Source organism: Desmodus rotundus, chromosome X (genome assembly GCF_022682495.2).
Source record: "Desmodus rotundus isolate HL8 chromosome X, HLdesRot8A.1, whole genome shotgun sequence".
NCBI classification, from domain to species: Eukaryota; Metazoa; Chordata; class Mammalia; order Chiroptera; family Phyllostomidae; genus Desmodus; species Desmodus rotundus.
This window is the reverse complement of record NC_071400.1, coordinates 91,249,967-91,275,664: the sequence shown is the minus strand read 5'-3', so window position 1 is coordinate 91,275,664 and position 25,698 is coordinate 91,249,967. Positions and strand designations below refer to the sequence as shown.

Sequence of the window (25,698 nt, the reverse complement as noted above, 5' to 3'; positions counted from 1 at the left end):
CTAGGCTTTTACTCAAAGAGCAGTGAATATATATATATCAGTAAAACCTGATCTGACACATTGCCTGCAAGTTTCCTAGCCTGGCTCTGCACAATCCGCACCCCCCCGCACCCCCCTTTCCCTAACAGATTAGGGAGTGGGAGGGGAAAGGCAAAAGTAAGATAAAATGACTGCGATGTAAAGATCTTCCTGACGGTAAGAGAAGATCTAGAACTCTTAAAAATGAGACAGAAAATGAAGTAGTAATCTTTGAGAGTCTGGGGTTTTGTGTAGAAGGAAGAGCCATCTGTATAGTTTCCAGAGGGGTATGAGGGCATGCTTAGCTTGATGTGCCTGCAAGGTCAAGAAGGTTTCAGGTTCTAAGGTGTACGCTGTGTTAAGATGTAAAGAAACAAGTGGTATATTTTTAAAACTCCCAGCCAAAGTGGATCAGGTAATTTTAAAATGTATTCTAGCTTTTAAAGGAGTTTCAGTGATCTGGAAAATTCATTTCAGCAATGCTTACAGTGTGAGTGAGTATCATTATTGGGTCTTAGCAAACATAAAAATAAAATAAGATAGTTGAGAGAAGAGTAATGGGCCAGGAAAGGAGATGAGGAGGGAAAGAAGAACATCTTAAAATGAGGAGAAAGGTGGGGAGGGGTAGATTCTCTTTTTGGCATCAGATACAAAGGTTGCCTGCACAGGGATTACAACAGGTGCTATGACCCAAGCAATCGCTTGCTTGCTTCAGGAAATGGTAGTTTCTGTGATGGTGGCTGATTCTCACTGTGATACTCAACGCACCAACAACGTGTTAATCCCGATTACCTGTAATGCTCTGTATGCGGTGCTTTCCTCTGGTTCATTCATTCACAGGAGCACACAGGATTGAACTGCCCCAGTGTCAGCCATGGGCTAGCTGTCTTCTGTTTAGAAGCAGCCAGTGATCATGCTTTCACCGATCCTTGTTTAATTTATTATTTATTTATTATTTAATTTATTAAAATTGTCAACTTACCTGTGTTTTATTATTAAAATCATTTTTATTTTATTCAAGTTCTGATTGAACTTGAATGGCAGGGAATAGTTTGGCAAACTACGTCCTGTTGGAGAATTTTGGAGCTATAAATGACCAAGTTTATATTACGCTCTGAGTAACTTATTCTTCTCCATCAACCCAAAATAGAAATTAGGAAAACCTCAGGCTTTGAATTCAGGCAAAATTGTAACTCATCTTTCAGTTGGTGTTTTGCTCTCATCAGTTCTTTTATACAGTATAGGATGAGTAGGCTGCAGGGCTGGGGCTGGCCCAAGGCCAACCAAGGGCATAGCCTGAGAGGAAGAGTTATAACATAGGGTCCCCCGAGATGCCTGGCCATATTACCCTTCTCATTCAAGTGGTTGGTGTAACAATAGACTTCTGTTGTTATCCAAATCATATGTAAAAGTGTATCTGCCCACTAATTTATTCATTCAGTAGTTTTTATGTGGTCCTTACAGTGTACAAGGTACTATATAAACTGTAGTGATACAAAGATGAATATGAAGTTCATTTTATGTATGTGTATTAAACACCTATTATGAATGAGGTACTCTGGCAAGGTTGGTGATACAGGATGACTGAGACACTGTTTTTAGCTCCAAAGACATCATATTTTAGTGAAGGAAGGTCAACTAATAAAGCAATAGGACAGTTCTGGGGTGGGACGCTTTATAATTGGGATAAGCATGAGGCTCCAAGGGAGTACGTTGGAGGAGCACCTAACCTCATGGGAGACTTCCTGGAGGAGGTGACATTTAAGACAGTCCCTTCAAAGAGTTTTAGTAATTAATAAGTGCCTAAGTCATGAAGGAAAGTTTTAGAGGATTGGCAAATATTTTATTCTCACACACATTTTGTGGTGTACTGCAATAAATGATGAGATTCACACTAATGATTGTTCTTAATTGTTTGTTTTGAGATGTTGGCTTCTTTCATATTTGGTTGTTCTTAAAAATTGTATCATTTAAGCACCTTGACACTAAGCCAGACATTTTCAGATCACATTCCTATCTGGGTTTGAAAAGAATTCTTTCCTCTGGGTGACACACAGCCATGACAGACCTGTGCTAAAAGGGCAGCTCAACCTTATATGACTCCAGTGTCTTCAAGTGAAGCAGTTTACATAGCATTAGTTAAGCCATATTTTTCGATTATTTTATGAACAGGTTAATTTAAGTCAGCCACTTTGGCTTAATTAGAGTGACCAATTTGAAATACTTTATTCAGAGCCTTAGCCTTGCTAACATTGCAAGGCAGTTTTCCTCACTGAAAACAAAGCTTGAAATTTTAGATCAAGTATTGGCAAATTATTTTGTTAAATTCATGCTGTGAGTGGAGACCTCCTAAAGCTGAAACAGAGATGCGCATGGACAGAGAAAAGCTAATTAGCTCTTCACCCTGTGAGTGTCATATTGATGCCGCCCATTGGAAGCCATGCCATCTTGTTTTTTTCCTTTTTTCTTTCTCTCTTCCCTTCTGTCCTCCACCCCCATGCCTGTGAGTTTCCAGTTGAGAAGTTCATTAAATATTTTCCTGTTTTCTATCACTGACAGGCTTCATACTGCCACAGTAATCAATTCTTTTCCTTTTGAGATTAAGGCAGTATGTTGCAAGCAGAACAGACCTCTGAAATAGGATTCGTAAAAGATATAAAAATGGAAATAAAATGTGGAGTTGATGTCCAGAGGTTATTGTATGATGTGCCTTGAGGAAAATGTGCACAAAAATTGAGATACCTTCTAGATGTCTGTTATAAAATGCTTCAGTAGGAAATAGGTGACAATTTGGGGAAATGTCTTGTGTGTCTCTATTCAAGTTAATTAACTGCAGTCTGTTGTCCCTCCCCATCCCCCACAGGTCATCTGAGTGCTGTTCAGAGTTGTGATTACCCTGAGTTTTCTATATTTATCAACTTCATTTCCATGTCAGAGATGGTTTATTGTATATGAGCTACAGAATACGCCAGAGAGTTTGGTTTACTGTAACTGAGTGAAGGATAGGGTATAGCAGCAGGTTTTGCTTCTTTGAAGGAAACCCAGAGAAATCTCAGTAACCAGAAGCCTAAATATTCCAAAGACTTATGTTCCCAGAGACTTACTCTTCATCCTCTTACCTGTTTTCCAGTTCCCTATTATTCTAAGACTAAAATGTATTTGACTCAGACTATATAAAGTAATATGACTAATCCTGGACCAACAGGGCAGATCTTATACATCCAAATGAATGTTGCCCTCTTTGAAGCGGTTGATGTAAAAAGCTCAACATGTACAGGCATTCAGTATACACATTTAGGACTCCTTTTGGAATCACTTTCAGAGACTGTGATATACTCAATTGAATGATCTTCATTATCACAAATCTCAGGCTTTTGACGATGTGTATGACTTTTTGAAAAGGTTAAAACTCATTGGTTGTCAAGCATCGTGTATAAACTGGATGGCCTAGTTGACCATTATTATTTTCAGCTTAAATTTAGGTTTGATAAAGAAATTCATTATTCTTTGCTTATGGCAGAGATGAAATACCTATAAAACAAAGTTTGGCTTAACTGGAGATGAGAAGTTCTAATAAAAGAAAATTTGTCATCACAGTTGAAAACATGTTTACCATCCAAAAATAATACATATAATTTTAGACTGTTGAATACTTGTCTCAAATTTTGATATTATGGTTTCCTAGTAAGATCCAGCTCCCTCTCCCCCAACCAGGACCACACACATGCTCTGAGACAAGGTCTCCCCTTAATCAAGGGATCCACAGGCCCCCCTCAGGACCAGTTCTTCCATGTTCTCACCCCAGGGCTCTCTGCTGCTGCTCCTCTAGCCCTCTTCGGGCCTGGACATCCCAGCGGAGCCTGTAGCCTCCAGCACTCCTCAGACTTCTCCAGCTTACTCATCCCAGACTGGGGGAAGGAAGAGTATCAGAGATGTGGAAACCTTCACTTTTTCTTGAAGGTTTGATGAGCAGTAGCCAATATTTTTGCAACTGACTCATGCTGTCTAAGTCCAGTGTGAATAAAGTTACATAAATAAATGTATAAAAAATGTAAAATAATGGGGTCTTAAAATTCAAAATAATACAAAGGTCATAACAAAATGAATCTCTCAATTTATATGCTGCTTTATGGTTTTCGTGCAATTTTATCCACACAGCCTCACTTGAGTTCAAAAGTAGTCCCATGTGGTAAGTATGGAGGTTATCATCCCCATTTTACAGATGAAGAAACTTACAGCTCATAAAGATTAAATAACTTGCCTGAGGACACATGGGTAATAGAGGAGCTGGGCTAGAGAATAAGTCTTCTTATTTCTGGCCTAGAACACTATACCACTGATTGCTTGTTTGTTTTCAGTTGCCTTCAGAATATGTTCATTGCATAGTGATTTCTGGAATCCCTAAGTTATATGTTGTAACCTGTATTATTTCTTCAACTATTTCTGTTATATTGATATGAACAAAATGTATATAAGTACTAGGAGAGTGAGTGTAAAGTAATAAGAGAGTACTTACATTTTGTCTTTGTAATGTATTTTTTAAGCATTTGAGTGTATCTAACTATGCAATACAGGTGCACTTAACCATTTCTCTACCAGGCCTGGTAGGTATGACATGTTTGTTTTGTCTTAGAATTGAGTAGCACAGAAGTAAAGGAATCAATAGTTCTTATAAAGACCAGACCTTTGTCCTGATCCCAGTTATTTTTCATGCTAACACTGTTTTTAAAAGTATTATCTCATATTCGGGAGTGATGATCAAAATATTTAACAACTAATATGGCCTGGTCAGTGAGCAGTGAGAAAGAACACACCAGCTATCAATACTTAGTGCGATTGTCTCAGAGTGTACCGGTGGTGTGTCAGCCCTGGTCAGTTACACAGTGCCTTACACGTTTCTGGGCACTTTGTATCCATTCTCTTATTTGATCTGGGGAGGGAGGGGTATAGTGTCATCCATCCCCTTTGTGCAATTTGAGGGGCTCACACATAGCCCAGAGTAGTTAAACATAGGGCCCCTTAGAAGTTTCCCTCTTTTCCAGGGAAAAGGAGGAGAAGAGAGTAGCCATTTTTGATAGGACAAAGATCAGCTCCTTTCACAGAAAACTCATAATAGATGGTGGGTAGAATGAGCAATCCTCATCCCCTGCCCCCCCACCATTATCTTCCCGTCAAGCTAATTCTTTACTTCCAATGTCCCTTGCAGGAGATGCCTGCCCTGAAAGAGTAAACTGACTCAAGCAACTGATCAACTTTTTCCCAATGGGAGTACTGACTCAGCTTCTTTCTTCATGGTCACAGGGACATTAAGTACAAAGCCTTACTTTAAAAATACATTTTTTTAACTGCTTGTTTTTCTCCCCTCTCCTCCTTCCACAGAATGGCCTCCCTTCGTCATCCAACCCATATGTTTTTAATGGTGATTTTGTAGACCGAGGAAAAAATTCCATTGAGATCTTAATGATCTTGTGTGTGAGTTTTCTTCTCTATAGCGATGACCTGTGTTTGAACAGAGGAAACCATGAAGATTTTTTAATGAACATGAGGTAACCTAGGCCTTTAGATGTCCTCTTTTCCCCCCGCATTTTGGAAAATTCTATCACGTTTAGTTCCTAGCAAAGAGTTAGAGGTGAGTGTAGAGAAGTAGGGATGAGAGGAATCTCAAGGAAGATCTCAATGAAGACCCCTTTTTACAACCCCCAATCTTCTACTGAGTGAGTATACATTGTTCTGAAGTCCCCTTCCTATATTTTCTTCCAGTTCTGTTCTTCCTTCTTCCTTCTATTATGTTCTTTCTCATCCTCCCATACTCACCCTTCACAGTGCAAATTGAGTGCTAGATAGATGTGTTAGGTCAGGTTTGAAGGTGTGGTAGGTTCTGTAAACAGGCTTAGATGGGATCATTCTGTTGCTACCCTTTTGGCTTGTCTCATGTGTTGTTTCAGAAACTAGTAGTGTGTTTTTCACTAATGTGTACATTTTTTATCACATGGTAATTGCTTCCAGCACAGTTGTTCATAAACATATTTGAGAACAGGTGTAACATAGCATTTCAACTATCTGACTCACTGGAGATTTGAGGAATAAAGATTGATTAAATGATTTACCAATTTTCGCTGAAAGGCCCAGTAGGTGATACATGTTCCCCTTTCCCTTTTTTATTTTTCTTCTTCCTCCTCTTCTACCTCCTGTTCTCCTCCTCCTTTTCTTTTTCTTGTTTCCTTTTTTGTTGTTGTTTCTTGTTTTACAGAAAACAGGAGCCAGTTTGCCCTAGGGCAGTAGAAGGCATGGCATGTTTCATGTTTTTGGTTCTGGGCTTTTGGGTGCCTTGATCAAAGTTCAGCAATTGATCAGTTTCGTCTTTGGTGCAGTTTTGGCACCTGGTCACAGTACAGAGTTTTAATTCTAATTCTTAAGTATGGAAGTAAATACTAAGACTATGAAGAAAAAAATCCCAAGACTATTATCAGAGGCCCATTATATGTAGTATAGCTAAATACTTATATTTGGGCATGCCTTTTATCCTTTCATTTATTCATTTAGCCAATCATATTTATTTAGTGCCTACAATGGTTAATGAAAGAGACATGCCCCTTCCCTCATAGAGTTTACATCTAGCAGGCAGAACACATATTGAGCAGGTTTTTCAAGTGCAATGAGTTTGTAAGGTGGGGGATCCAACCTGCCTGAGGGATGTCAGAAGGTTCTTCCACAGAAGTATGGCATTAGCCTGAGCCATGAAGAATGAATTAGGTAATGAAGAGAAGGCCATGGTGTTTCACAGTGAGGGAACAACTTATGCAGAGCTTAACACCAGACTTTTTAGACTTGAAAGAAGTTCAGTAGACTGAGGGACAGGATGGTGTCTCATAGTGCTGCAGACATAAGAAATGGTCAAATTGTGCAAAGGAATTTTGCTTTGCTTGTGAAGACAACAGAAAATCATTGGAGAGTATCATAAAGTTTGTTTTAAAATGCAGCAGGAATAGTAATTTGGAGAGGGGTAAGAATTGTATGTGGGGAGGCCAGTTAAGAACCAGTAGATGATGGATTTTCACTTAGACTAGGGTGATGGGGATGGAGATGAAAAGAAGTATGTAGATTTAAGAGGAGTTTAGGAAATGGTGATTTAAGGTTTGGTAACATAGTATGAGGGACTTGAAAGAGGAGAGAGTCAAGGGTGATCTCCAGATTCTTGGCTTGAGTTTGGCGGTACATAGCATCATTCACTGATATTGGGAACATAAAAAGAGGAGAAAGTTGGGATAAGAGAATGATGGGTTCAGTTTGAGGAAAGTTCATTTGGGGTGCTGCTGAGTAGGCAGTTGCGTATACATGTCCCAAGCTCAGAAATGAAGTGTAGCTTGGAGCATTGTCCTGTAGTATTGGCACATAGATAGTAACTGAAGCCCTGGGCAAGGATGATGTTGTCAAGGGAGAAAGTGAAGGGCGAATAGGGCCTGGGACAGAATCTGAAGAAACTCCCAACATTTAAGGCTTGGTAGAGGAGAACTTGCAAAGGAGACTCACACTAGCTAGAAAGGTAGGAGGAAAACCAGGAGAGTTTACTGTCAGTCAATCCAAGAGAAGTTAAGTTTTCCAAAAAGACTGTGTAGTCAACTGTATTTAGTGTTTTAGAAAGGGCAAGAAAGATGAGAACTGCAAAGTGTCCATTGGATTTAAGAACACAGACACCTTTGGTGAGCATAGGACTGAATTCATCCCAGAGAACATAATGTTATACTATACAAGCCTGACATGACATGATTTGCATAGAAACCTGGAGTGTGTTGTGTTCCAACTTTACTATTTTGGGTATTAAGGGTATGTGCTATTATGCTAAGGCAAAGAAAAGTAGTTTTAAAAAAAATCCCATCATTAGATATCCCTTAGCAACTGCTATTCAGGCTTAAAATTCCTGACACTTTCTATTAAAACCTTCAATACCATTACATGAAGTGTATCAGAGAGTCTATAAAGAGCCAACTTGTTTATCTTCTAGGCTTTTCTTTATCTCTGTTCAGTCTTTTTTCCTCTCACTATCATTCATTTACTATAAAAGTGGTCTGAGAAATTCTATCTAAACTAAAAGTATTCTCTCACACAGCTTCTTCTCTGAATACTTACAGCATTGATACAACCTATGCTTACCACGTATTTTTTAAGTTGTCTCGTGACTGTTTCACGAGAATTTATTTTCTTTCCCCAACTATTCTACAAGCTCCTTGAGGATAGGAATGAAGTCATTGGCTGCTTTTGTTCTTTACCATCATGCCTAGCAAACACTTGGGTAAGTAATAGTCAGTTCCCACTAAAGTCTAGTTTCTTAAGTTATTGACATTTATGATAGTGAGATGTCAAGGCTTCCCCTTTTTACATGACTCACATGAGTAGGAGTTATATCAACATTTAATTAAATAGTATAAATCCCATTTTTTCCAGGTATGGCTTCACAAAAGAAGTCTTGAGTAAATATAAGGTAAGACTCATACTTTAAAAAAAATTCTCTTTGCTGTCTATACGGAAAAGTGAAAAAGGAGCGAGCCTTCAGGAAGGGTGATGGGTGAACTAGTCAGAATGCATACTGATAAAAGGAAGCCCTGGCCATGGTAGAGGCTTAATTATTTTCCTGGACTAAAGCAAGTTTTTTCATTGTGACTTTTGTACATTTCAGCATAGAAACAACCTATTCCTTTGTTTTAAAAGTACCTGGGTTTTGTTTTTTTTTTTTTTACCCAGGTATGGTAAAACATGGAGAAATGAAAGTAGCTGTCCTAAAGGAAGAGGTTTTTATTCACAGTTTCCTGGAAACAGGAGGCACAGCACACCACATTGGGGGGGCCCCAGTGGGGAGCACCAAGCTTGGGCAGAAGACAGAAGGAGTGAGAGAGGGAGTGTGTTTATTGTAGTTTCCTTGGGGAGAATTGGAGAGACAGTGTAAGCTTATTTAGGGTTTGCTAGTTTGAGTAATTTTAGCCCCATAAAAGAGGTGGTCAGGGGGGGTGGGCTCTTGACTGATTGGTTTACATATGAAAGGCAAGTCATTTACTATCTGTAAGAATGAGCTAGCCCTGGGAGGTACAGTCTCTGGGACTTCAAGGCTCCAAGATGTCAAAGTCTCAAAACTACAGATTAAAGAGACATGATTAATGCATGCTAGTGGGTCAGTGACTCCATGCTGACTTCATCTGGGTGGCATGAAAACTGTTTTGCTTTTTGTCCGTACAATGAGACTACTCAATAAACTTGAACCCATCAAGAAAACTGATTCAAGCTCTTACTTGTAGATACATGGGGAAAAAATCTTAAAATTCTTGGAAGACGTTTTTGCCTGGCTGCCAGTCGGTACAATCATTGACGAAGAAATCCTGATCACGCATGGTGGGATATCAGACTGCACAGATTTGATTTTACTCAGTAATATAGAAAGAAACAAAGTAAGATGGCTGTTTACATGAATCTTGTCTCAGAGATTTATATGGGGATGTATAACAATTATTTCCACGTATTATTTTGTATTCACTTGTGTTTTAGTAGTTGTTGTAACTGAAAAGATTACTGCAAATTTTAGAAAATCTATGATTGTATGATAAGTATATGGGTAACTTCTCTACATTGGAAATTTTAAAATTCATGATGAATGTGGGAAAATAAAGAAATGTTGGCATTTCATATAGATTCTAAAAGTGAAAAGTCCTGATTTAAAAAAGTCTGTAATTAATATTGTGGCAAAATATACATAACATAAATTTACTACTATAACAAATTTTAAGTATACAGTTTAGTGGCTTTAAATACATTCACATTGTTGTGCAGCCATCACCAAAATCATTACCATCTATTCCTCAAACTTTTCATCTTCCCAAACAGAAACTATATACCCATTAACACTAACTTCCCATTCCCCCTCCTCCACCACTGCAACCACCCTTCTACTTTGTCTCTATGAATTTGACTACTGTAGGTGCCTCATGTAAGTGGAATCATACAGCACTTTATTTCTGAATTCATATTACTTCCTTTGTAATATACTCTAAATGGCTCAGGGTAATATTTTTGGGAATATTTTTAAACCTAAGTAATCATATTGAATATAACAGAAATAGAGCAGGGACATGTATAAAACCTCTGAGGGAAGTGGTTGTGTGGGACCTGTAAAGCTCTCGCCCTTCATGAAAGTCTCCTTTGTCTGGGCTTTGCAGAATGACTGGAGGTGTTTTCCTCCTGTACCAGCCAAGTACCCAGACCAGGGGCACAGGAGGTAGCACGTGGGCATAATACCCAATAGCAGCTCTGGAGCCAGGTGATCGTATATGGTCCCAGTGAAAAACGTGAACCCTTACCCCTCAGGACTGATAATCAGCTTCCAACCAATCTAGGCAAGTGGAGTCTAGAGCTGGAATTTAATTTGATATAGACAGAAATGTGACCTCTATTCACCTTGAGTTTTTGGAGCCCTTATACTTTATTACACTTGAATGATAATACTGTTGCTAACTTTTTCTCATCCTTTTAATTTCACCTTAAATATACCCCTCTGCAAAGCCTTACACAATGTGCAGTCTAGATCAAGTCCCCTTTTATATGCTCTTAATCCCCTTGTATATATATCCTTCATACCACTTACCAAAATTCAATAACAAACTGTGATAGTATTTGTTTACTCTCTACCCCTGCTTCTCTAGTTCACTGATATAATCCCAGAATCTAAAACGTAGTAAGTATATAATCGATGTTTATTGAATATCTCCTAAGAGATTTAAGACCAAAGCAAAGCAAACCTAAGACAAAACTGGATAAAAACTTTTTTACAGCCCTGTTCCTGGTTCTGTGGTAATTTTGCATAGCCCCCTTCCAACCTCACCCAGTGAGGACCATACTTCCTGGTTTATACCTGTTGTGTTCCTGTAATTGTTCATAGCACCTGTCTTTACTCTCAAAAGTGTCCCTGTTACAATAAATTGTATCCCTCTAAGTATCAGCAAATAGTCAAGCCAATAAGACGTTTTAATCAACACGAGATAGTCAGCATTAGCATAATGAATGGATATGATTCTAGCCAAGAGCAAGGGAACATGATATTTTTGGCAGTCAAATATTGGCAAGCACACAGCAGGAATAGGACACTCTGCCACCACCTGTCCTATGACAATAGCACTGATCAGCCATGACAGCCACTACCAATTTATCCAATTGAAAAATATTCCTTGCCTGAGATTAGCCTGAGCAGGTAACCCTCTGTAGGGCTTTTTCAGATATTAAGATCATGTCTCTGGAATGTCCATTACTATCTCTGTGGAGACCCTAGGTTGACAGCCACCTTGACCTAGTAAATACCATGAGGCTCTGACATCAGACAGGTGTAGCTAGCTTTACATCCTGCTTCTGCCACTTCCTGGCTGGGTGAGTGGGCAAGGAACCAAAGTTTTCTAGGTCTCCCTTTCCATACCTATACATTGAAGCTAAAAATACCTACCATATTGAATTGTTGGCAGGATTAAGTGTAATTACCTAGAGGAGGAAAACAGCATAGAGTAAGCTCTGAACATAGAGCTTTCTTCTCCAACTCTCTCCTTTTTTTTGCTGATACTTGGGACTGAGGTTTGAATTTCAGTCACCGAAATGGACCGTGGGGAGAAGTTTGAGGGCCAGGAATTTTTTCAGGATACCTCAAATTTCACATCCTTTGAGGATCAGTGTTCCACCTAGTCATAAGATGGGATGTAAAGATAGAAATTTGACTTATATATATATTTTGTAGCTTCTACCCCTCCTAGAGTGAGAAGGAACTGACAGCACATAGTTGTTGTATTAAATATAATTGAGCTGTAGTAGAAGTCGTAGGTTCAAGCCTTTGGAACTCTAACAGATGAGATACAAAAGTAGATTTTCAAGTCCAATTTTATAACCCCCACTTTCCCATCCCTTAGGACCCTCCAAATATAGGGTGACCATGCTCCCTGGTTTACACCTGTTGTGGTATAATTGGTAATAGGGGAGGGGTAGGGTTGGGGGAACCTGTTGACAACTTCCATTCTAGGTTCATTAAAGACTTTTTGTAAGGTGGGTAGGTTGGGGGAAGGGGTCAATGAAGAGAGACAGAAGGAATATTCTATAAGATAAAGACTCTGGTTTAGTATTCTTCAAACTCCCTGGCAGGAAGTGGGTGCAAGGGGAGGGATGGCTAGTAGGTCCTCCCAGAGAAAGTGATGGTGTGGTGCCTTAGGGAGGGGCTGGGGCAAAGTATCTTTATCTCGAGTGGCCTTGAAAACAGCAGAGCCACATGAACTTGAGACCATGTTGACTCGCCCAACGAACTTACCAGAAGTTCTGTGGATGCAAGTCCAGAGTGTCTTCCCAGAATATTCTGTTCTGGGGACATTTGCTGGGGGCAGATGGGGAACATAGTCTGTGAACTCACCAATTCTCTGATACTGAATTTCCAACCATCTCAATGAGACAGGACCTCAGAATAAGATTAAATTTTATTTTTGAAAAATAAAGGTAAGATTTCATATACACCCTAGTTTATAGAAGAAACTAAGGGCCTACCACAGAGAACTGTCTATCACTGAACTAAGGCTACCAATATAACAGAAGTATCATATCAAATTGTTTTGTATAAGGGTAGAGTGCTACAAAGAAATAAGTGTAAAATTACAGTCTCAGGTAATATAAGGGAATGTAGAAGGGATTATAGTAATTGACATGCTATCAGAAGGACATTTTATTTTTCAAAGAAATGCATCACTTTTGTTACTAGGATTAGAGAACATCACCAGTCGCTGGCAGAGTCAGATTGAGACCATATTGCATTTAAGTTGAAGGGCTTCCAAAGTTTTCAAATTACATCCCCTTTGAGAACTCTCCTGGACGCACGTGTAACTTTCTCTCACTTCTCCAGGAAAACACAACAAAATAAAAAGCAGCCACTCCTGAAGTGGTTCTGAAATCAAAGCCTATTGGTTCTCTCTTAGCCCCATATATAAAGGCTCACACGGAGACAGTTTTCCCTTAGCACTTTCCATTTCCTTTGATGATGCCTTGGGTAGTGATATCCAACATTTTGGCCTGAGCCACACTGGAACAAGAGTTGTATTGGGCCGCATATTAAATATACAAACACTAATGAAACTGATGAACAACAACAACAAAAAGGTTTTATTTTCTTTATTTTTAAGTATGTTTTATTGATTATACTATTACAGTTATCCCATTTTTTCTCCCATTTCTCCCCTTCTGCCCTTTACCCCCGCCCACCGGCATTTCCCCCACCTTTAGTTCATGTCCATGGGTCATTACATATAAGTTCTTTGGCTTCTCCATTTCCTATACTATTCTTAACCTCCCCCTGTCTATTTTGTACCTACCATTTATGCTTCTTATTCCCTCTGCCTTGTCCCCCATTCTTCCCCCACCGATAACCCTCCATGTGATCTCCATTTCTGCGATTCTGTTCCTGTTCTAGTTGTTTGCTTAGTTTTTGCTTTTATTTTTTAGGTTCAGTTTTTGATAGTTGTGAGTTTGTTGTCACTTTACTGTTCATAGTTCTGATCTTCTTTTTCTTAGATAAGTCCCTTTAATATTATATATAATAAGGGCAAAAAAAAAGATTTTAAGTAAATTTACGATTTTTTGTTGGGCAACATTCATAGCCATCCTGGGCCGCATGTGGTCTGCAGGCTGCGGGTTGGACACCCCTGCCTCAGAGCATGTCTAGCACTGACATCTATACCTCTAGGGTCCTTTAGAAATTCTAATGGGAAACTTTCCCTATAGGGCAATGTTTCTATTTGAAAAATGTGCAAACAGAATTTAACAGGCCCACTTCCTAGAGATCAATGATCACTAAGATAAAGGAAGTGGGTAAGATGGAAAAGATGATGATGTGTTTTTCATTGGGTTGAGGCACAAAAGTATAGACAGAATAGCAACAGGTACTGAAGTTTCTGTGCACACAGCACATCAAACATAGGGCTTGACTAAAGCATGAATTTGTTTTGTAGCTGAAATCTGTGCTGATGCCACCAGTTCCATTGGATAGAACCAACACTGCTGAGTTGAGGAGACATAGAGGACGATCTCCACCTCTGGGAATCAAAATGACTGGATCCCCTTCTCAATATTTAACAAAGTATGAGTGGGAACAGGTAGGTAATCGAACTGTTCACCAAAGTGGCAAAGAAGATATAGCACAGATGATGTTGTCCCTTACAAGATAGAGACAAAAAGCGACTTAGCCTTATAAGCAGATCATATCCTTCTCTCTGAATTCATCACTGTATTTTAACAGCTTTATTGATATATAATTTGCATACCACATAACGTACTTATTTAAAGTATATAATTCATTGTTTTTTAGTATGTTCACAGTGTGGTGCAGCTATCACTACAATCTAATTTTAGAACATTTTCATCACCTAATAAAGAAACTCCATGCCTGTTATCAGTCACTCCCCATTTCTGCCTCACTCCCTACTCTCCTATCCCCCCCACCCGTGCTCCCCTCAGCCTTAGGCAACCACTAATCTACTTTTGGTCTTCATAGATTTGCCTTTTCTGGACATGTTACAGTATGTGGTCTTTTGTGTCTGGCTTCTTTTACTCAGCCAGAGTAATAGAAGTACTTTTGCTTTGTGTTTTTGGTATTGTATCTAAGAAGCCATTGCCTAACCCAGTGTCAATGAAGATTTATTCCTATGTTTTCTTCCAAGAGTTTTATAGCTTTAGCTCTTACATTTAGGTGTCTGATCCATTTTGAGTCATGAGGTAGGTGTCCAAATTCATTCTATTGCGTGTGGATATCCAGTTATCCCAGCACCATTTGTTAAAAAGACTATTCTCATTGAATTTTCATGGCACCCTCTCCAAAAATCAACTGGCCATAAATATGAAAGTTTATTTCTAGATTTTTAATTCTATTCCATAATCTATATGTCTACCCTTACATCAGTACTGCATAGTTTTGATTACTGTAGCTTTGTACAAAGTTTCAAAACTGGGAAGTATGAGTTCTCCACATTTTTTTCTTTTTCAAGATTTTTTGGACTACTCTGGGTCCCTTAAATTTTCCATGTGAATTTTAGGATCAGCTTGTTAATTACCAAAAACCAGCTGGGATTTTGGTAGGGATGGCCTTGAACCTATGGATCAACTTGGATACTATTGAAATCTTAACAATATTATGTCTTCAACTCCATGAACATGGGATGTCTTTCCATTCATTTAGATCTTTAATGTCAACAGTGTTTTGTAATCATGTATATTGAGCTACTTGTTTTGTTAAGGTTATTCCTAACTTATTCCTAAGCATTTTCAATATTATTGTAACTAGAATTGCTTTCTTAATTGCATTTTGGATTGTTCGTTGCCAGAGTATCGAAATACAGTTGACTTTTATGTACTGATCTCATGTAGGGAACCTCGATAAACTTGTTTATTCATTCTGATGGTTTTAGTGGATTCCTTGGGACTTTCTATGTACAACTGCACGTTATCTGTGAATAGAGGTGATTTTGCTTCTTTCTTTCCAATTGGGTTGCCTTTTATTTCTTTTTCTTACTAGCCCAGTCTAGAACCTCCAGTGCAGTGATGAATAGAAGTGGTGAGAGTAGACATTCTTGTTTTATTCCTGATATTATGGAGAAGCATTTAGCCTTTTACCATTAAGCATATTAGCTGTTTGTATTTTAGCTGCCTGTCATCAGATTGAGGAAGTTTCTTTCTGTGCTTACTGTGTTGAGTTCTTTTATCACAAAAGAGAATTGGGTTTTGTGAAATGCTTTTGTTGTATCAAGGTGATCATGTGGTGTTTGTCTTTTATTCTGTTAAATATGTTGTATTACATTGGTTGATTTCAGATGTTAAACTAACCTTAAATTCCTGGTATAAATCCCACTTGGTCATGTATAATCCATTTTATATGTTGCTGGGTTCAGTTTGCTAATATTTTTTGAGGATTTTTACATTTATATTCTTAAAGGATATTGGTCTATAGTTTTCTTTTCTTGGGATGTCTTCGGTATTAATGTAAGATTGGCCTCATAGGATGAGTTGGGAAGTATTATATCCTCTTCTGTTTTGGGGAGGAGTTTGTGAATTAATTATATTAAACATTCTTCAAATGTTTGGTAGAATAAAGCCATCTGAGTCTGGGCTTTTCTTCATAGGAAGTTTTAAAATTATTAACCTAATCGTCTTTCTTACTATAGTTAGTTCTATTCAGATTTTTTATTTCTTTTTGAGTAGTTTGCATCTTGGTAGTCTTGAGAGTTTATGTATTCCTTTAGAATTTTTCCATTTCATTTAATTTATCTAATTTTTTGACCTATATTTGTAGAATACACACACATAAAAACACATGGGATGGGCAACAAAACAGCTTAGTCTTGTATTATTATTTATTAATTTGTATTTTTCCATACAAACAACTGTGTATATATTTATTTTTTCTGGTAAGGTCAATAGTGATGGTCCCCTCTTTCATTTCTGATTTTAGTAATTTGAGTCTGTTTTGTTCTCTTGGTCAGTCCACTGAAGTTTGTCAATTTTACTGATCTTGTCAAAGAGCCAACTTTTGGTTTTATTGACTTTTCTCTAATGTATTCTATGTTATCCTTGTTTATTTCAGCTCTAACCTTTATTATTTTCCTCCTTCTTCTTTTAGATTTAGTTTGCCATTCTTTTTCTAGATTCCTAAGGTGAAAGTAATGTCACTGATTTGAGACTTTTTTTTTCCTTTTTTAAATGAAGTTATAAATTTCCCTGTACATACTGCTTTAGTTCCATCCTAAAAGTTTTGCTATGTTGTGCTTTCATTTGCACTCATCTCAAACTATTTTCTAATTTCCCTTGGAATTTCTTCTTTACTTCATTTGTTATTTAGGAGTGTGTTGTTTAATTTCTGCATATTTCTCAATTTCTCATATTTCCTTCTCTTACTGATTTCTACTTGAATTCAATTGTGATTGGAGAACATACTTTGTATGAGATTTAAATCCTTTTAAACCAGACTGAGGCTTTTTTGTGGCCTAGCATATGGTCTGTCTTGGAGAATGCTTCATGTGCTCTCAGGAAGAAAGTATATTCTGTTCTTGTTGAGTGGAGTATTTTATATATCTGTCTTTGAACATATTTGTAACAGTTGCTTTGAAATTTTTGTCTGCTAAATTAATACCTAATCTTCTCAAAGGCAATTTCTATTGCCTACTTGTTTTTCCCTCTGTATTTTTTTGTGTGTGTGTGTCTTGCAATTTTTTGTTGAAAACAGAACATTCTAGGTAATATATCATAGTACTCTAAATAGTTATTCCCATGCTCCTCTGGGCTTGTTTTGATTTGCTTGTTTGCTCATTTATTTGTTTAGTGGCTTGTCTGGACTATTTCAGTGAAGTCTATTTTCTCTCAGTGTGTAGCCTCTGATGTCATTCCTCAAAAAGTGCTGATGCCTTGGAAATGTACACAGTTTCCTGACTACCAGGGACAGTTGTACTTTTAGGTAGGCTCTCTTTGACTCTCTTTTCCCCTGGTTTCCACTGTAAGTGTTGGCCCATCAGCCTCTATTTGCATCAGATCCAGCTATTACTTCACTAATTGCTGTTTGTTTTTTTTTTAATTTTTATTGTTATTCAATTACAGTTGTATGCCTTTTCTCCCCATCCCTCCACCCCACCCCAGCCAAACCCAGCTCCCTCCCCCTTGATTTTGTCCATGTGTCCTTTATAGAGGGGATTACAGGAATTGCTATTGTTTTTAACAGTGCCCTGGGGCTCCACAATCTGATCCCGTTAAAGCTGGATTCCTTTGCAGGGGCAGGGTATTGACAATCTTTGAGGCTTATTCTGGGCCCAAGAAGGCTGTTCTCATCTGTTACTTTCCCTGATTCTGTCAAACTTCTAGCTGGGCTACTCTTGCTACTAGTATCATGGTACTAGCAGCTTTCTTCTAATTGCTTACCCCCAAGAAGCCTCTATTTCTTTTAATTAATTAATTAATTAATTTTTAGAGAGAGGGGATGGGAGAGAGAAAGAGAGGGAAAGAAACATCAAAGTGAAAAAGAAACATGGATTGGTTGCCTCTTGTACATGTCCTGACCAGGTACCAAACCCGCAACCCAGGCATGTGCCCTGACCAGGAATCAAACCAGCCACCTTTTGCTTTGTGGGATGACACCCAGCCAACTGAGCCACACCGGTCAGGGCAAACCTCTATTTCTTGATTCCATACCCTTATACCTTGATTGCTGGAAGTGTTGACTAAAATGTGATTTCTGATGTAAAATATACTCTAATCAATGAGGAAAAAGAGAGAAAGAAAGGTGGGGCAATAGGGAGAGAGGAGAGCTGGTAAGAGAGAAATAGGATTCGTCACTGGCTTGTGCATCCAAAGTATTTAAAAATCAACTACATCTAAGAGATATCTTATAGCAAGTAGGGAAGGGTGCCTTCTTAAATTTGGACGGGTAAATTCCAAAGACCAAAGGGTAGTTAGAATAAGCACTTCTAGGATTATGGTGAATAAAAAGGATCAGGCCAAAGAGATTAGAATTGCATAAAAATACCTTGGCCTCTGGAAACCTGGATGAATTAGAATTATGGATATATGTAGCCTTAAGAAGTGAGAGGGGGAGACTTGGGGGTCATTATTCTGTAATAAAACCTCCCCCTGTCCCAATAATATAGATAAGGTAGCTTACAGACTCTAAGTCTGTGACAAGAGCTGACTCAGGGTAAAATGGACCTGAATCTCATATCCAATATTTTAATAATTTCACTTGTACCTTTAAATTTCTTTCCTCCATTCCTGGTACACAGTGGACATGTACACTTTAGTTACCTACAATGTTATTTATTTGTATGGTAGGGTTGTGCCATTGTTGGAATTCAGTGGGGGAGAAGGGAGAATCTTCTTTGGTGATTTTAATTCCCACTTCAATCTATCATCAAAAACTCTGCAAATGTCTGGAATGTGTCTGGTTCAGGGTTTCTCCAGTTCTGACCAGGTGCCTATCATTCCAGAGTAATTCTCCAACCAGGTCTGTTCTTCTTTCCATCTCACTGTCTTCTCCCTCGCTGATTTCTAGTTCCCCTTCAATGCCAAACCTGTAAATGGCTGTATAGTCATGGTTATTGGGACAACCACTTCTGGTCCTCTTCTTAAGACCCACTGGAAAAACTGTACAACTTAAAATGCATGGTTCTTCATGCTTTCAAAGAAACATGTGGAAAACATGGACTCTTAGAACCATAGTTTGTTAGAACTTTGAGATACTTTACAACTCATCTAGCCCAAAGCCTGGATTTTTTTTTTTTTTTTTTTTTTTTTTTTTTTAATATATTTATTGATTATGCTATTACAGTTGTCCCATTTCCCCCCCCACTCCACTCCATCCTGCCCACCCCCCTCCCTCCCACATTCCCCCCCCATAGTTCATGTCCATGGGTCATACTTATAAGTTCTTTGGCTTCTACATTTCCTACACTATTTTTACCCTCCCCCTGTCTATTTTCCACCTATCATCTATGCTACTTATTCTCTGTACCTTTACCCCCCTCTCCCCCTCCCACTCCCTTATTGACAACCCTCATGTTCTAGTTGTTTGCCTAGTTTGCTCTCATTTTTGTTTTATGTGTGGTCGTTAATAACTGTGAGTTTGCTGTCATTTTTACTGTTCCTATTTTTGATCTTTTTCTTAGGTAACTCCCTTTAACATTTCATATAATAAGGGCTTGGTGATGATGAGCCTCTTCAACTTGACCTTATCTGAGAAGCACTTTATCCTCCCTTCCATTCTAAATGATAGCTTTGCTGGATACAGTAATCTTGGACGTAGGTCCTTGCGTTTAATCTTGGGTAATGTAATTATGATGTGTCTTGTTGTGTTCCTCCTTGGGTCCAGCTTCTTTGGGACTCTCTGAGCTTCCTGGACTTCCCGGAAGTCTATTTCCTTTGCCAGATCGGGGAAGTTCTCCATTATTTGTTCAAATAAGTTTTCAATTTTTTGTTCTTCCTCTTCTCCTTCTGGCACCCCTATAATTCGGATGTTGGAACGTTTCAAGGTGTCCTGGAGGTTCCTAAGCCTCTCCTCATTTTTCCAAGTTCTTGTTTCTTCATTCTTTTCTGGTTGAATGTTTGTTTCTTCCTTCTGGTCCATACCATTGATTTGAGTCCCAGTTTCCTTCTCATCACTATTGGTTCCCTGAACATTTTCCTTTGTTTCTCTTAGCATAGGCTTCATTTTTTCATCTGTTTTTCGAATAGATTCAACCAAGTCTGTGAGCATATTGATAACCAGTGCTTTGAACTGTGCATCCGATAGGTTGGCTATCTCTTCGTCGCTTAGTTGTATTTTTTCTGGAGCTTTGAAGTGTTCTGTCATTTGGGCCATTTTTTTTTGTTTGTTTGTCTTGGCGCGTCTGTTACTTTAAGGGGAGGAGCCTTAGGTGTTCACTGGGGCTGGGTAATGCTGGTCGCTGCGCTGTGATGCTGTACGTGGGGGCGGGGCCGAGAGGGAGCAATGGCGCCCGCTTCACTCTCCTCCGGATTTCAGTCTTTCACTCTGCTACCCACAATCAAACTGGGCCCCTCTGGTGCTGGTTCCCGAGTAAGTGGGCCTGTGCACACTCTAGGCCCCTGTGGGTCTCTCCAACAACCTCTCCTGTGAGGCTGGGAGTCTCTCCTGCCGCCCCAACCCCCAGGGGCGCTTTCAATCAGAGGTTTGAGGCTTTATTTCCCGGAGCTGGAGCCCTGGGTTGCGCAGCGGTCTGCTTCTCTGCCCGCCGTTCGTCCGGTTTATCAGTCTGGATGAATGATTATTTTCTGTTTCCTTGGTGTTGGTCCCCCTTGCTGTTCGATTCTCTGTCGGTTCTGGTTGTGCGAGGAGGCGCAGTGTGTCTACCTATGCCGCCATCTTGGTTCTCCCCCCAAAGCCTGGATTTTAAAGATCTAGAAACTGAGACCCAGAGAGTTTTCTCAAAGTTGCACATCTTTAGTGACTAAGTTAGTTTTTCTCACTACTGCTTTAAGCTCCTGTAGGGAAGGGTCTACTTAACGAACATGTATAAATGACCCACGGACATGGACAACAGGGTGGGGATTGACTGTGGGAGCTGTGGAGGGGTGGGTGGGGCAGGGGAGAGCAACAAGGGAAAATCGGGACAACTGTAATAGAACAACAATAAAAAAAAAGTAAAAGAATATGCAGAAAGTTTTAAAAAAGCATTATACATAGATTAGAGCCATAAACAGGGAGCCCCCAATTTTCTATTAAAAATATTCTTAGAAACTTGGGACTTTGGTCCTGGGCATCATGTGGCTTACATTTGCCTATTTCAGCCCAAAAGGTACTGTTATGCTAATAAAATACTTGGAGATTTAGGAGAACACATTGTGGAAGCCAATCAGTATATTGCTGAAAGTGAGATGTACTTATCAAGAGGGCATAAAGTGAAGGAGATGCCTTAAGAGGTATTCTGGGATGAGCAGTTGTCTACAGTAGTGATGGGGAAAGGGCTTCCTCATGTTATATACTCAACAAGACAAACACCAGGGCCAAAGCTTCATCTGAGAGGCCTACCTTATCTCTTTGGACATATTAAGAACACCTAATATGTGCTTGTTGTAGGGAAACTACTTTCTCGTTTGAATAGGACAATGAAGTTCTTTTAAGCAAAAAGACCTTTGTATATTCAGCAATTGTACAACAATTGTGATGGATTTTTTTCTAAAAAGCTGTTAACCAATGTCACCCCATTAAATTCAATAAAGAGGAAAAAAAGCCAATGGCTGATTCTTCATGATTACTAAGTATTGCTACATTAGTTATTGTTTTTTTTAATGTCTATAGATTGTCTAAAAATAACTTTATTCATTCACATACATGAAAGCATTTTTTTTCTTATTGTTGTTCAGTTACAGTTGTCCCCATTTTTACCCCATTATTCTCCCCTGCCCTATCACCCCCACCTCCCACCCTCAATCTTACCCCCCTTTGGCTCTGTCCATGGGTCCTTTATCCATGTTCCTTGACAACCTTTCCCTGTCTCTCCCCCATTATCTGCCACTCTGCATCCCTTTGATTACTGTCTATTTGTTCTTTATTTCAATGTCTCTGGTTATATTTTAGTTGCTTATTCATTTTGTTGATTAGGTTCCACTTATAGGAGAGATCATATGTATTTGTCTTTCACGGCCTGGGTTATTTCACTTAGCATAATGCTCTCTAGTTCCATCCATGCTGTTGCAAAGGATAGGAGCTCCTTCTTTCTCTCTGCTGTGTCGTATTCCATTGTGTAAATGTACCATAGTTTTTTGATCCACTCATTTACTGATGGGCACTTAGGCTGTTTCCAGCACTTGGCTATTGTAAATTGTGCTGCTGTGAACGTTGGGGTGCATAGGTTCTTTTGAATTGGTGTTTCAGGGTTCTTAGATATAATCCTAGCAGTGTAATTGCCGGGTCAAAAGGCAGTTTTATTTTTAGTTTTTTGAGGAAATTCCATACTGTTTTCCACAGTGGCTATACCAGTCTGCATTCCCACCAACAGTGCACTAGGGTTTTCTTTTCTCCACAACCTCCCCAGCACTTGTTGTTTATTGATTTGATTATGATAGCCATTCTGACCCGTGTGAAGTGGTATCTCATTGTGGTTATAATTTGCATCTCTATACCGACTAGTGATACTGAGCATCCTTTTATATGTCTCTGGCCCCTCTGTATGTCCTCCTTGGAGAAGTGTCTGTTCAGGTCCTTTGCCCATTTTGTAATTGGGTTGTTTGTCTTCCTGGTGTGGAGTAGTGTGAGTTCTTTATTTACTTTAAAAATCAAACCCTTGTCCGAGGTAATATTCGAAAATATCTTTTCTCATACGGTTGGTTTCCTTTTCATTTTGCTGGTATTTTCTTTAGCTGTGCAGAAGCTTTTAAATTTGATGTAGTTACATTTGTTTATTCTTTCCTTTATATCCCTTTCTCTAGGGGACATATCGGTGAAAATATTACTATGTGGAATATCTGAAATTTTCCTGCCTATGTTCCCCTCTAGGACTTTGATGGTGTCACAACTTATATTTGTCTTTCATCCATCTTGAGTTTATTTTTGTGTATGGTGTAAGTTGGTGGTCGGGTTTCATTTTTTTGCATGTAGCTGTCCAGTTCTCCCAACACCATTTGTTGCAGTGGCTATTTTTACTGCATTTTATGCTTCTGCCCCTGTTGTCAAATATTAATTGACCATAGAGACTTGGGTTTATTTCTAGACTCTGTATTCTGTTCCATTGATTTTTGTGTCTGTTCTTATGCCAGTACCAGGCCCTACATTAGTCATTGTTATTGCAACATTGGTTATTGGGGATTAGCAGAAAGGGATTGTGGTGGCTATAAGCATTAAAATTATTCTGGAAAAGATCCACGGAAGAGAAACGTGAAGCAATTTTGAAGGAGTAATGAGAAATAGTAAGACTTTGGGATAACATAGGTTAATATATCTGGAAAAGAAGTCAGAATCTGGAAAGATAAACTCTCATTTGCAAGCAGCTGCCTAATCTGGTTTGTTGTTTCAAGGTCACTGATGTTCTATGGAGCGATCCTAGAGAGAAACGAGGCTGCTATCCAAACACATGCCGAGGAGGGGGCTGCTATTTTGGGCCAGATGTTACCAACAAGTTTCTTAGGAAACACCGTTTGAAACTGCTCATTAGGTCCCACGAATGTAAGCCTGAAGGGTATGAAGTCTGCCATGATGGGAAGGTAAGCTAAAATTCTTAGTGACATCATCACAGACATTCCCTCCAGCATAGTCTTTCTTTACAGAAGATGTGTCTCACTTAGAGGCTTATGGGAAGATGTCTTCCCTAGTACCAAAAAAAGAAGACCTTGCTTTGATAGACAGAAACCAGAGACTGTAGGGTTCACATAAGTTGTTGGAAGGAGCGTCTCTGTCCCTCATCCTAAGGGATTTTTGGTTTATTTCCCTAATCCCAAAGATTGGAACTCTACATGCGACATTAAGTATGGACACAGAAAGGGTTTTACTAACCACAAGGCAACTCTCCAGTACCATGGGACTGAGAATGTCCTTAAACTCACTGAGCACATAAGAGACAGCAGTGAATCCAGTTTGTTCTCTTTCACCTTCTCACAGTCCTAGTGCAGGGCAGAGCAACAAAACACAGTTCCCTTCTACTCACTAAGTAGGTGAACTCTAGCAAGTCACTCTCTGTGGTCAACTTAGCTGCACCCACTAAAATGGAGTGTGTTGTGCTCCTGCAGTGGTGTGTGATAAGGCTACAAGAGGTGAGGACTGAGGAACTGGTTTTTTGTCCCAAGTTGTCCTGGAATGTCCCTTTTTCTAACCCTGAATAGTGATAAACACAAAACAATACCAAATGTGTGGCATTTCTTCTATTTCAACTTTTACTTTTCTTAAATCTACTAGTTCATTTGAGCCTTATGCTAACAATTGCACAATGGTCAAGCCAAGTATTTTATAAGGTTCCTTTGTAAAAAGAAAATGGAAAGAAAATGCCAGTGGCTTGTCTGAAGTGACATGCTCATTAAGGCAGGACTTGGCTTAAGCCAGGTTTCCTGTCACTGACAAATATTACCCTCCCATCCTCCACCACAGCCCCAAGGCTGATTGGTTCCTTCCCAACAGAGTTGTCATGGTCCCATATTTTAGCCCCTGTTTCTTTGCCCTTAAAGCACTGGTTTTGGGGAAGGGGGGCTGAGCCCTCTAAATCATTCAGCTCAAAGCAAAAGATGAAGACTGTGATACTAGACAAGTTTTATTTTGAATGCTCAAATATCACAGGGAAAGAAAATAAAGACTTTACGCCCTTGGAAAATTAGAATTTGCAAAACCAAGCATTAAGGGGGATTTAAAGATATGGAGCTAAAATTATACACAGGATTGCAAGGCCAAAAACTGGGGATGAAGGCTAGAAGTCAGTACTTCTGGGGAAACTGATTTAAAAGCCTTGTTTCTCTCTGATAATCACAGGAAATCTTGTTAGGCTTTAGATTTGGAACTTTGATTTTTGCTTTTTTTAAGACTCCAGCTATTTCTGACTTTATTGAAGGACACTTTGAGAACTAATTCTGTGTGAATCTTCCCTCTTTCTGTTTAATCAGGTCATTACAGTATTTTCTGCTTCTAATTATTATGAAGAAGGCAGCAATCGAGGAGCTTATATCAGGGTGGGATTTCGTTCGACCCTCCAATTCTTCCAGTACCAAGTGACAAAGGCAACATGCCTAAGACCTCTTCACCAAAGGTATGTATCCTTTAAGCCTTAGAGCAGGGGTGTCATACTCATTTTCACCAGGGGCCACATCAGCCTTGCCATTGCCTTCAAAGGGCCGAATGTAATTTTAGGATTGTGTAAGTGTAACTGCTCCTTAACTAGGGGCAAGGAGCTCAGCACTGCTGCTGGGTAGAAAGAAGGTGCTGGGCCAGATAAAACAAGGTGGAGGGCTGGATTCAGCCCACAGGCCTTATGTTTGCCACCTGTGCCTTAGAGTCAAAGAGAAATTCAGATCGCCAGTACTGTGACCAGGTAGAACCAATGTAGAATGACTAAGAGCAGCCACAAGAGTGAAGACAACTACTTATTGGTTACTCATTGGTATAAACAAAATGGAAATAGTTCCAGACACCAAGTAGCAAATACACTCATTTTTGAC

General features: G+C 39.2%; 1 protein-coding gene across 3 annotated transcripts in view; it reads left to right on the top strand.

Annotated features, from left to right (window-relative positions):
- PPEF1 (protein phosphatase with EF-hand domain 1) overlaps positions 1–25,698 on the top strand; it is a 104,081-nt gene that overhangs the window by 66,306 nt on the left and 12,077 nt on the right. For all 3 annotated transcript variants that reach the window (XM_024569881.3, XM_045203314.2, XM_071220303.1), the window contains 6 exons: positions 5,398–5,564; positions 8,461–8,497; positions 9,306–9,455; positions 14,025–14,168; positions 23,578–23,763; positions 25,147–25,289. In XM_024569881.3, coding sequence (XP_024425649.1) covers positions 5,398–5,564; positions 8,461–8,497; positions 9,306–9,455; positions 14,025–14,168; positions 23,578–23,763; positions 25,147–25,289 — 827 coding nt within the window. The remainder of the gene's footprint in view (positions 1–5,397; positions 5,565–8,460; positions 8,498–9,305; positions 9,456–14,024; positions 14,169–23,577; positions 23,764–25,146; positions 25,290–25,698) is intronic.